The 13,794-nt window shown below is 42.9% G+C and overlaps 1 protein-coding gene across 2 annotated transcripts in view; it reads right to left on the bottom strand.

Annotated features, from left to right (window-relative positions):
• The window catches only part of LOC126470521 (putative Dol-P-Glc:Glc(2)Man(9)GlcNAc(2)-PP-Dol alpha-1,2-glucosyltransferase), a 112,586-nt gene that overhangs the window by 79,344 nt on the left and 19,448 nt on the right, over positions 1-13,794 (bottom strand). The window contains exon 4 of one of the 2 annotated variants that reach the window (XM_050098435.1): positions 5,803-5,933. The exons of the other annotated variant lie outside the window; for it this stretch is intronic. Within the exon in view, the coding sequence (XP_049954392.1) occupies positions 5,848-5,933 (86 nt within the window). The 3' untranslated portion in view covers positions 5,803-5,847. Of the gene's footprint in view, positions 1-5,802; positions 5,934-13,794 lie in introns of those variants that run through there. 2 annotated transcript variants of the gene reach the window in all.

The following is a 13,794-nucleotide window of genomic DNA, read 5'->3' as shown; positions in this document are numbered from 1 at the left end:
TCTCCATTTTTGTCCACTTCCATGATGAAACAAATGCTCAGATGGGAGTGAGTTAAGGTGTTCCAGAAATGCAGGAAATGTTGCTGCTCCATGTGGCCAAACTACAAAGGTGTCGTCCACATATCTCCACAAATATTTAAGTTTCAACACCACTGACTGAAGTGCTTTTTCCTCAAAGTCTTCCACACAAAGCATAGCTATTATGATAGACAAAGGGCTACCCATAACACTGCCAGTTCGCTCCAAATGTTATGCATTAAATAAAAAGTCAAGGTAAGCACGTTTTTGAATAGATGTAAGATGTCCTCCTACAACTTAATTTGTGTAAGTTGTAATAACTCCATCAGAGGTACTCATATGAACAAAGAGACATTGAAATTCACTAAAACAGCAGCTGATTCAAGACAATGTGCTCAGTTGCTGTATAAAATCCTCTGAGTTTCAAATGTGATGTTCACATTTTCCTACCAAAGGGCTCAGAAGTGAAGCCAGACTTTTGCTAGGTAATATGTTGGGGGTAATATGTTGGGGCTCCTATATTGCTCACAATGGGGTGAAGTGGAACCTCTTCCTTACAGATCTAGGCAACCCATGAAGTTGTGGTGAGACTGGCACTTGTGCTATTATGCTTTTTTGAAGATGTTCAGGAAACTGTCTAGCTTTGAGCTGAGCAGACATCTTCCACTGCAGTGCATCAGTTGGATCCTTCTGGAGACGATAAGCAGTCCTGCAGTAAATCCATCATTTTGCAAAGTAAGATGTTGCAGGCAAAAGATCAGTAGAATATCAGCAAGTAAAATCTCTATTTCTGTGTCTTCTCTTAAGGAAGATGCCCGTACCCAGGCAGACCATCAACAATGAAGAAAGGAAAGCTCTCCATCCCATAATAGCTAACCTTTCTTATGAAAGACTTCAGGGAAAAAGCACCTCAGTCAGCAGTGTTGAAACGTAAATGTTTCTGGAGATATGTGAACAACACCTTTGTAGTTGTGTCGAATGGAGCAACAACACTTCCTACATTTCTGGAACACCATAAAAAACTCCACCCGAGCATTTGCTTCATCATGAAAGTAGAGAAAAATGGAGGTCTCCTATTCTTAGATGTCTTGGTAAACAGAAAAGACAACGGTTTCTTGGATCATAGTGTGTTCCATAACGCAACACACACTGACCTATGAGCTGCCATCATCCATCTCAATGCTGTGATATATTACGGGCTCTCTATCGTAGAGCTAGAGCTCTCAGGTGCAGAGAGCTTATCAGCAGAGCATAGCCATTTTTGCTCTGATGGTTTTCCTACACTATGTTGGTGACATGTCTTTCAACTTTGGCATATGGACCAGCAAGATTGGGAAATAAGGACTGGCAAATAAAATCTGTGATGAGTGCAATATATGTTGGGTTCTGTCAAAGACAATCGAGGTCTAAGGAGACTGGGGATATATAAAATTCTGTGCCAGTGTGGGAAAACTCACATTAGCCACACATGTCACATTGTTGAGGATAGATGCATTGAACATAAATGTCACACCAGATTGGGTCAGCCACAAAAGTCTGCTGTGGCTGAACACTATCTTGACATGGGACACTAATGAATTACGGAGAGACAAAGAGCCTTTTGACCACTTCCCCATACTGGGACTCCATGATTAAAAGGCAGTCGAAATACATACAGGTAATGACCTGATTAATAGTCCGCCCCGGTAGCTGAGTGGTCAGCGTGACAGACTGTCAATCCTAAGGGCCCGGGTTCGATTCCCAGCTGGGTCGGAGATTTTTCTCCGCTCAGGAACTGGGTGTTGTGTTGTCCTAATCATCATCATTTCATCCCCATCGACGCGCAGGTCGCCGAAGTGGCGTCAAATTGAAAGACCTGCACCAGGCGAACGGTCTACCCGACGGGAGGCCTTAGCCACACGACATTTCCATTATTACCTGATTAATAGACACACGGGATTTCAACTGTGTGCCCTGTTTCTCCAGCTGGGGTCACTGGATGTCGTAGTTCTCTATATTCGTCTACGATGACTTTATAGCCTCACTCCTTGGTGCCTGCATTTTTCTAGCAAGTCAGCATTTATGCTAGCGAGCCAGTGCAGCAACCCTTAGTAAGCACCTGAAGATGATGAGCAGCTGTCTCATTAAAATATTGTGCAGCTTCCATAACATTATCTGATGTGACACCTGTGAACCACTGAAGCTGGAAAAGTTTTGTTCTGAGTTTTCAACTGTAGGTTCTTTAAGCAGCACATCGGACACTCCACAGAAATCTCTTCAAACATTCCACTTTTGAGGCTATTTTTGCTTCTATAGATGTTTAATCTCTTTATTGGTATCCTCCACGATAATCTTTGCCGCAATATGTATTGGTTGATTCGCCATGACTGTCAGAATCTCCCTGCAGTGCTTACTATGCAGCAATTGATAGTTTCCCACCAATTTAACGATATATCAGCACACAGCTGCCCACATACCATTTCCTCATTTAGAAGAGCTACTAAATTACTCACCCCTTAACTACATTACAAGCCTAGTATGAACCAGCCTTTACAGTACAATCCTCTGGAACATGCTGCATTTTGCAGTGACCATTTCTGAGCCGAATACAATCAAGTCAAAAGACATAATCAATAAATATTACTTTTCTGATTTCAACTATTATACTGCACTACATTTTTCAAGGTTAATTACAAAACCATGCACATGCATCCACACACACATGCCTATAAATACCTACACCCCAAATGGTGCCAGCTGGACAAGTACTGCCAGTGCTGCATTTTGGCACGTAGACTAGGTTGTAGTGGGGATAGTGCTGCGTGGGGCGGGTAGAGGGTTGCGAAGGTGAAAAGCCTAGCCCATGTAACTGACACCCTTTACTCCCAAATTCCCAGATGCCTCCCTCTGAACTGCCACCCACCCACACCAGTCCCACCCCCTGCATCCAGTCCCTTTCTCCCTACCTCTACCCACCGCTCTCGACATCACCTCCATCACCACCTAGCTTAATGGCTGAAATGCGGCAGTGGCACTGATCGTCCAGCAAGTACCCTGTAGGGGGCAGGTGCATGTGCCTGTGGTTTACTCCAGCTTGAAGAAGAATATGACTCTGAATGACAACAAGTTTTCTTTGTTTTGTGTGTGCCTGTTGACAATGCTTCTGCTTTTCAGTAAGTGGTCTCCTTTAATCCAAAAGTATTTACATTCCACCAGAACTTTCCTATAGCATTTATACTGTACTACAATCTGGAAATTCTTCTTGCTCTGCAATCGCAGGACACAAGAAGCCTGCACTCACAATGTTTACAACAATACCACTGGTTCTTTTTACTTTTTTTTCATGCTGTAAGTCGGATATCTTCTCACAGAGTGACTTTGCTTTCAAGAGGATTCAAAAATGCTTGTGAATCGCTTACCCTCAAGTGGTTCTCTCTTCCAACTACCAGCCTATTTACCTTGTACTTGCTTGACAAAGCCTCTCTAGAATTACACAAATAAGCCATATGGAACTGACACAATCTTCCATGATATGATAACTCAAAAATAGTTTCCTGATGTGGTAATTCAATAAGGCTTCTTTACTGAGACTAGTAGGTACAATGAAAATTTAGCTCTGTTGTTAAACATTGTCACTATACGTAACTGAAAATTTGTTTAACAATTTACTGCTGCATTAAAAGTATGAAAGAATTTATAAAATGCTAAAATTTTAAGAGAGAACTGTACAGATGGGTTAAATACTGACACACAGATAAATCCACTCTGAACACACAAGACTGAAATTCCCTATCTTCTCTTCACACTCATTATGCAAAACATACATTGGTGGCAGTAGAATCATTCTGCAGTCAGCTGCAAATGTCTATTCTCCAAATTTTCTCAATAGTGTTTCGCAATAAGATCGTTGCCATCCCTCCAAGGATTCCAGTTTGTGCTCCCAGACCATTTCCATTATACTTGTGTACTGATTGAACCTACCAGTATCAAATTTAGCAGCATGCCTGTGAATTTCCTTGATGTCTTGCTATAACTTGGCCTGGTGGGCACCTCAGACACCTGAGAAGTACTCCAGAATGGGTTTCAATAGTGTTCTATAAGCAGTCTCCTTTACAGATGAGCTACATTTCCTACCCAATAAGCCAAAGTCGACAATTTGTCTTCTACAACCGACTTTCCGTGCTCATTTTGTTTCATATCGTTTTGCAATGTTATACCTAAATATTTAATCACCGGTGACCGTGTCAAGCAGCACCCCACTATTACGAGGTGTGATCAACAATTAACAAAAATTTTTTAATTTCACGAGCTTTATAGATCTGATTTTCAAAATTCTTTTTCTCTTCTTGGCAAACATGTTCATCATGTATGTTTGCATTTCCAGCTGTATCGGATATTTAAATGGAATAAAGTGCAGCATTGCATTTGAAATGTTTACTGTGGCTTTTGTCGTTTCTACTATGAGTAAGGCTAGAGTTTACCAGTGATATGAACTTTTCAAAGAGGGTTGAGAAGATCTTCAAGACGACGACTGCCTTGGATGCCCTACCACATCAATTACCGACGACAATGAGCATGAAGTAAAGAAAATGGTTCTGGAAAAACACTGATGATCATCATCAGAGACGTTGCTGATGATGTTAGCATATTGTTTGGCTCATGCTAAACAATTTTTTTCTATGTTTTAGGAATGAAACACGTAGCAGCAATGTCTTCCAAAACTGTTGAATTTCAACCAAAAACGATGTCTTGCAGACCAGTGGCAGACTAAGTGGGAGCGGCCTGTCCCAGGCCTCTGGTCCTGGAAGGCCTCCATAATCTCATGGACCTTGAAATTTGGAGGCCCCCAGAACCAGACAATTTTTAATCAAATCCCAAACAAGGTTGTAACATGTTCAGTAAATAAGAGGCAATTTAAAGTTCCAGGACCCATACATATGCAAAATAAATGGGAAACACTGCAGAGGATATGTCAAATAATATTCAACAGTAGTTAGAAAACAATAGGCTGGACATTACGTTGTGTAGGCCTCAAGGTTATGACAATGCCGCATCAATGTAAGTTATACATGGAGGAGTACAAAGAAAAATCAAGAAGTCAGTCCAAAACCTCTGTTCAGTCCCTGAGCTAATCATTCCTTAAATCTTTGTGGAGTTGAATAATTGTGTTCCCTCTAGCGTCAACTGTTTTGGAACTGTAGAGAAGTTATATTCATTCATTTTTGTCGTCTTCCTAAAGATGGGAATTACTTTTAGAAAAAAAGGAGGAAAAATCTGAAACATTTGTCTGATACTCACTAGAATGCTGATTACAATTCTGTAAAAAAAAGTCTACAAGAAAACATGAAAACAATTATGGGCACTTTGAAAGATATGCAAGATCCATCAAAGGCAAACCGTGATGCTGTATCAGCAGCAAGCTTGCTCCTTCCAGTTGTATGCGATTTTTACCTCTTCAGCCTACATCAACTTTTGACACTATACTGGAGGAAGTAAATTTAGTCCAGTCCAACAGTATCTACAGTCTCTAAAAATGACTTTGGATAAAGAACTCACCAAATCAAAAACACTGAATGAGGTTTCAGAGCTGGAAAGAACAACAGTTCTATACATTGTTGTTACTTTCGGCACTAAAAAAATGATGTGATATGGACATTAACATTGAGCAACAAGGAAGAAGGAGGCTAAATAAAACACCACCGGGTGAATTAGCACACGATGCTGGTTTATTGATTCAAGAAGTAGTTCATTAATAAATGTTTGAATTCACAGATCAAAGTATACAAGAAACATCACGGTACACAGCCATGAGTAAAATCACCAAAATTTTCCAAATTGTTGAAATAAAATTTATGCTTGAAGCTTCCGATGGTGCTCTGTTAGTAGCACTGGAGAATCTGGTAGAATTTTACAATCAATCTGAAAAGGAGCTGGAGCTGCAAGAAATGAAATGGTATCACAGGCATCCGTGTGCAACCACTATGAGTGTGAATGTTGTTGCAAAATGGACATGCTAAGAAATTCTTCAATTTATAATTAAATGGGACTTCAGTGAGACATCATCCTATACATCACTTACAACCTAATACTTCTTGATCAATTGTATCCCAATCAAATAATGCAAGAGAAGTTTTTCTAACCTGAAACTAATAAAAATAATCTTCACTTCTACATTGAATCAGGAAGAAAAAGCCCATCAGTCTATTTTATCAACTGAAAGAAAAATTCCTAATGACACAGATTTCAACGATATTATTAAAAATTTCAGTGCAATAAAGGTGAAATGTATTTTTCTTAGTCTATTCTTTATTAATTCTTTGCACTCTACTGATGGTTGCTATGCTCAATGCTGGTTCCTATTCCAAGTTCTTCACCTATATACTTAAGTATGCAAACCCTGTCCCAAAAAAAATGCAACAGCCACAAGCCCAGACAGTAGCATCAATATTCTGGTATTCTCCTGTGGCAGCAACACAAGTGTGTATTCTCACATGTAAACAATGTTAAAGATGCCGAACGGCAACCTGCATCTTGTGCCTTTTGGTGCAATTTGGCAATGGTTCTTGCAGGCTCTGGAAAGTGATCAAGTTCCTGCTTCATCATGTCCCATACATATTCAATTGGTGGAGCACTCATGATCTTGCTGGCCAGGGCAGCACACTGCATCACAGCAGCATTGTCCAGCTTCAAAAGCACATCACCTCCTGTCTCAGAACTGGCAGGGGCACCACGATAACAGCCTGTGCAATGTAGTGGGCATTGGTTACTTTACTCTGCAGAAACACTACATGTGATCACAAGTTGTAACTGAGGGCCTCCCACATCATGCAACCAGTAATGGGACATGTGTCTCTCGAGCGCATTCACTCTGGAATAGGCAGCTCACCACGTCTACACCACATATGTGCACATCCATCACTTGCATACAGGCAGAACCTACTCATCACTGAAGACAACACAGCACCATTCCACTCTCCTGTCAACTATTTTACAACACCAGAGTAGCCATGCTTGGCTGTGCCATGGTGTCATTGGTAGCCTGCCTAGAGGCACACCTGACCTTAATCCTGCTTCAAGCAGACAGTTTCCAATGGTCCCTGATGACACAACTGGTGCAACATATTTCCTGTTTGATGATGGACGATGGTCGGCCAGTCACCATTGCTAGCACAATCCATCAATCTTGACATGCATCTGTACTACGCCAATGTTCAAAACCTTGTCTACAGTTATGGGAAGGTTCCACAGAGCAATGTTGACAGCACTGGCACACCACCAATACATTGTGCCCAATATGTAGTGCAGTCTGTTGATAGTTTCATCCAGCTTCCTGCAGGTCCCACAGTGCAATCCCCTTCAAATAGCTGAAACTGTTCAGAATGAGTAAATAGCCATTGGTGAGGCATTGTAGCAGCCTAGAATGAATGATGCAAAAACTGTTCACCTCTAAACTCAGCATACTTACCACCTGCAGAGCAAAAGCAGAGGATGCAGAGAGAGGCCACATGCACACCATCTGATTTCTGATGACTGACAAATGGATCACTAACATTACAATCGCAGTATGCACGTATTCAACTGAACAGCTCTTGAGGGTGTAGCATTTTTTCCAGTAGTTGTGTTACTATTACTACAGTGTAGAGTACACACATTATAAATACTTGATAGTTTTGTCAGCTGTTACATCTATGCTATTTAATTTTTACAAAATGTAAATACAAATACACCACTTGACAACTGCTAAAGAACAACTGACACTTGTTTAAAAACATGCCAATAGCTACAGAAAAAGTGCCAACTGCTATGGAACACCTGACCCATGATAATAAAAGGAAATGTAGAAGACAGGATGTGTTAACTGCAGCAAAACCTGTGCACAATGCATTCGACAGTTCATGCAGTATGGCGTTTTACGAAGTATCATCTTGCATTTAAAGAAGGCCATTGAACATGGAAATGCTACGAGAAAGCATGTCTGTTGATGTGGACGGACCACCACACAGCAAGAGAATTGATACATAGTCCTAGCGGCAAAAAGGAACAGACATCTCACTCCTCGGCAGATTGCTGCACACCTTGCAACCACTACCTGTACATGTCTCTGCCAAAACTATTTCGTGGCAATTAAATCAGGCTGGTTTGTAAGCTCAGAAGCCAGTTAAATGCAGCCCACTTCCACCAAGCCATCGTCAAGAAAGAGTTTGTTGGTGTAGGGAGCATGCTGGTTGGGGGTCAGCAACAGTGGTCCGCCGAATCCCACTTCACTGCGGCAAGTGATTCTGACCAGCAGTTGTGTGGAGAGAGGGGAACACATTACTCACCGTAGAATCTTCTTAAACATCATCGGTATGGCCTAGCCATTATGGTGTGGGCAGGCATTCTGCAGAATGTCTGAATACTGCTGCATATCTATGGGTAAGGTACTGTTAAAGCACAGTGCCGCTGCAACAAGATTATTCTGGATCATGTCCATCTGTTTAGGGATAAAGCAGGTCCTGACTTTCTGTTTATGAGTGACAATGCCCATCCACAAAGGACCACTGAGATGTTGGAAAGTGAAGATACTGAACTTAAGGAACAGCCTGCATGTTCCCCGGACCTAAACTCTATAGGATATGCCTGAGATGCTCTTGGCAGGTGTGTTTGTCAACAAACATTCCATCCCTGAATCGTGCAACTGAAACCCACCTTCAGAGAGGTGTCTGGCAATATCCACTAAGGACTCCTTGACAATATGGTAGCCAGCATGAATACAGGTGCACAATATTATTACTGTGTGAGGTGGGCACATTGCTTACTGAGAGTCCGATATCAACCTTTATGTTGGGATTCTGATCTGTGTCAAACATGAACATTATTTATGTCTGTTAACCTGCTTTCTTACGTGGCGAAATCTGTATCCTTTTTCATTATAAATATATCACTCCACCTCTATTACGTATGCACTGTGTTTCAAGTAATTTACTACTTCCTGGGATTATTTCTGTCCCACAATGCCTCTGTTCCTTTGCAACTGTCAAGCAGTGTATATCAGTTTCCAAGCAGACTGAGGGCTTCATTTTGTTTCACCACCTCAGGCCTCTGATTGGCTTACTCTGCCACTATTGAAGACATCACTCAGCAATTGCTAAATGACGTAGATAGTGATCCAGAACTTCTAAAGAAGATTATAACAGATGATGAAACACATATATACGGGTATGATGTCTCAACAAGCTGCACTTGTTCCTATGGAAACTCCCTGCAGAGACATGAAAAAAGTTTGATCTTATGTGAAGGTTCTTCTCGTTTTCTTCAATACAATGGCATAGTGAATCATGAGTTCCTGCCTTTTGCTCATACGGTCATTAAGGAATACTATCTGGAAGATATGCACCATTTGAGTGAAGTAATCCGAAGAAAACTACCAGCACTGTGGAAAACCACTAACAGAAATTGCATCACGATAATGCTCCCACTCACATCTCAATGCTTCTTTTTGGTTTTTTGGCAATAAACAAAACCATTATGTTGTCTCAGCCACTGTATTCACCGGGCATGGCCCCCTGGACTTTTCTGTTCCGGGTGTTGAAGAGAACCATAAAGGATGTTGTTTTCCCACCACTGAACAGAATCACTGAAGGAGCTAAACACCATAACGAAAAGCGAGTTCCAGAAGAGCTTTCAAGATTGGAAAAAGCACTGGCATAAGTGTACTACACTCCTGGAAATGGAAAAAAGAACACATTGACACCGGTGTGTCAGACCCACCATACTTGCTCCAGACACTGCGAGAGGGCTGTACAAGCAACGATCACACGCACGGCACAGCAGACACACCAGGAACCGCGGTGTTGGCCGTCGAATGGCGCTAGCTGCGCAGCATTTGTGCACCGCCGCCGTCAGTGTCAGCCAGTTTGCCGTGGCATACAGAGCTCCATCGCAGTCTTTAACACTGGTAGCATGCCGCGACAGTGTGGACGTGAACCGTATGTGCAGTTGACGGACTTTGAGCGAGGGCGTATAGTGGGCATGCGGGAGGCCGGGTGGACGTACCGCCGAATTGCTCAACACGTGGGGCGTGAGGTCTCCACAGTACATCGATGTTGTCGCCAGTGGTCGGCGGAAGGTGCACGTGCCCGTCGACCTGGGACCGGACCGCAGCGACGCACGGATGCACGCCAAGACCGTAGGATCCTACGCAGTGCCGTAGGGGACCGCACCGCCACTTCCCAGCAAATTAGGGACACTGTTGCTCCTGGGGTATCGGCGAGGACCATTCACAACCGTCTCCATGAAGCTGGGCTACGGTCCTGCACACCGTTAGGCCGTCTTCCGCTCATGCCCCAACATCGTGCAGCCCGCCTCCAGTGGTGTCGCGACAGGCGTGAATGGAGGGACGAATGGAAACGTGTCGTCTTCAGCGATGAGAGTCGCTTCTGCCTTGGTGCCAATGATGGTCGTATGCGTGTTTGGTGCCGTGCAGGTGAGTGCCACAATCAGGACTGCATACGACCGAGGCACACAGGGCCAACACCCGGCATCATGGTGTGGGGAGCGATCTCCTACACTGGCCGTACACCACTGGTGATCGTCGAGGGGACACTGAATAGTGCACGGTACATCCAAACCGTCATCGAACCCATCGTTCTACCATTCCTAGACCGGCAAGGGAACTTGCTGTTCCAACAGGACAATGCACGTTCGCATGTATCCCGTGCCACCCAACGTGCTCTAGAAGGTGTAAGTCAACTACCCTGGCCAGCAAGATCTCCGGATCTGTCCCACATTGAGCATGTTTGGGACTGGATGAAGCGTCGTCTCACGCGGTCTGCACGTCCAGCACGAACGCTGGTCCAACTGAGGCGCCAGGTGGAAATGGCATGGCAAGCCGTTCCACAGGACTACATCCAGCATCTCTACGATCGTCTCCATGGGAGAATAGCAGCCTGCATTGCTGCGAAAGGTGGATATACACTGTACTAGTGCCGACATTGTGCATGCTCTGTTGCCTGTGTCTATGTGCCTGTGGTTCTGTCAGTGTGATCATGTGATGTATCTGACCCCAGGAATGTGTCAATAAAGTTTCCCCTTCCTGGGACAATGAATTCACGGTGTTCTTATTTCAATTTCCAGGAGTGTATATATAAGGGGAATTACTTTGAAGGGGACAATGTTGTTGTTGATGAACAAATTAAGATACTTTGAGAAACAAAAATTCCTGTAACTTTTTGACCGCACCTCGTACTGCATTTGAACATTAGAGGATTGTTTTTCTTACTTATCAACATTAACTTACATCTTTCTACATTTAGGGAAAGCTGTCATTCATCAAACCGAGCAGAAATTCCACCCTGTATCCTCCTACAGTCACTCAATGACGACACTTCCCCCTACACTACAGCAACATCAGCAAACCGTTATCAACCGCCACTCAACGTACCTGTTAGGTCATTTATCTACACAAAAAGAAACAGTGGTCCTATGGGGCACTCCTGATGATATCCTTCTGTGATGAACACTCACCCTTAAGGACAACATACTGGGTTCTATTACTTAAGAAGTCTTCGAGCCACTCGTGTATCTGGGAATCAATTCCATACGCTTGGACCTTCGTTAACAGTCTGCAGTGGAGCACTGTGACAAATGATTTCCAGAAATCTAGAAATATGGTATCTGCCTGTTCCCCTTCATCCATGGTTCACAGGATATTGTGTGAGAAAAGGGCAAGTGGAGTTTCGCACAAACAATGCTTTCTAATTCTTCCTGCTCTGTCAAAGAGATTTATTATATTCAAACCTAGAACTTACTCAAGACTTCTGATGTAAACCAATGTTAAGGATACTGTTCTGTAGTTTAATGGGCCATTTCTTTTACCTTTCTTATATATGAGAGTTACTAGTGTTTTTTCTTATTTGCTTGGGACATTGCACTGGGCAAGTGATCTATATATAAAGAAGGGTGCCTGTTTGTTTGCTAGTAATTCATACAAATCTACAATTCCACTCCAATCCTGATGAAATATTGCACACTTTACCTTCAAGACAAGAGGAAGATCACTATCTACATAAAATTTGGTATCTAACTTGAAACAAAGTGGAAAGGTTGTTAGGAGAAAATCTATGAAAGTTCTTGGCCAATTTACCTCAAATTTCTATGTGATCCCATAATGAACATTTGGGAAGAAACAGTGTCACGAACCATTTTGACAAGCACATTATGCATGACAGATATACTACTTCAATTTGCAATTTAAAAAGAAATCAAAGCATAATTTGTGATGTAATTATTATTACAAAACTTTTGGTTTGAAACTGATGAATATTTGCAGAAGTCAGAACCGGAAGCATAGAACCTGATTTTTATTAATGTGCAGGTGAAGATGTATTCATTCACTGCATTCGATTGACACCCAGTGATTCAATTATGACTGCTGACAATGCAATTGCAGTTTCCCACGTGGCTTGCATTCGCTATATCAACAAGGCACAGGGCCAATCACTTTGTGTTGCAGATATTAAACATCCCAGGAAATGCCAGGCACTACAGCTAGTTCAGGATAAAGACAAGTAGGGGGCCAATGTCAAATAGAAATATTTGTAAAACCGAATTGGGCTTCTATCTGGACATGGCAACTTATTTGCTTTTAACTCATTTACTTGCTTCTCAATGCCAGGGACACCTATTTCCTTGTCCTCTATACAGGAGTCTGTGTGACAGTCGACTAATAGTATCTCTTTACAATTCTCCTGCGTGAGTTTATAGATGTGAAATTTGAAACTACAGCTCTCTTTTTGCTGCCTTCTATTGCCACGCCAGATTGGTTGGTTGGTTGGTTGGTTGGTTTTGGGGTTTGATGGGGGCTAAACATCGAGGTCATCAGTTCCCTGTTCCTAACAGACATACTTGTAAAAGGCCTATACAGTAAAAGCGTAACCTCTGCACCCAGAGGGAGGGAACACCAAGGGGTACAGAGCTAGAATGAACATCTACATCTACATACATACTCTGCAATCCACCATACGGTGCGTGGCGGAGGGTACCTCGTACCACAACTAGCATCTTCTCTCCCTGTTCCACTCCCAAACAGAACGAGGGAAAAATGACTGCCTATATGCCTCTGTACAAGCCCTAATCTCTCTCATCACACACAACACAACACAAAATAGAGGACACTTAAAAGGAACAGAGCAAATAGTTCACTAGAGTAAAACAGACTACAGTGGTTGATGGATCAGGTAAAAGGTCAACCACTCAACTACAAACGAAGAACCTCCAGCTGGAAAGCATTGATAGAGGTATCAACACAACTTGTTACCATAAAAGACACTATTTTGGTATCCACATCACAATTAAAAGTCTCTGGAGTGGGTGTAGCCAGAGAAATCATGCGAGAGCGCCCACACTAGAGCGAGTGATAAAACCCAGCTGCACAGATAAAACGTAAAACTGAGTCAGCTATAGAGGCATTGTCACCTAAAATTAAAGGAAGTGCAGCTGGTAAATTAAAGAACTGCCGCAAGGGGGCTAAAAGGGGGCAGTCCATCAGAAGATGGACCACTGTCAGCCCTGCATCACAGCGACACTTGGGCGGGTTCTCACCATGAAGGAGATAGCTGTGGGTGATCCGCGCATGTCCAATTCGGAGATGGCAGAGAACAACTGAGTCCCTACACGTGCCCCTCAAGGATGAGTTCCATACAGCCATGAACGACTTGACCATGTGGAGCTTATTTGGCAAGTTCAAGACAGACCATTCAGAGCTCCAGACATCGTGGACCTTGCGATGTAGGGCTGACCGGAGGTCTCTTTCCACGA

This window comes from Schistocerca serialis, chromosome 3 (genome assembly GCF_023864345.2).
Source record: "Schistocerca serialis cubense isolate TAMUIC-IGC-003099 chromosome 3, iqSchSeri2.2, whole genome shotgun sequence".
In the NCBI taxonomy this organism is placed as follows: Eukaryota; Metazoa; Arthropoda; class Insecta; order Orthoptera; family Acrididae; genus Schistocerca; species Schistocerca serialis.
This window is presented reverse-complemented; position numbering and strand designations above follow the sequence as displayed.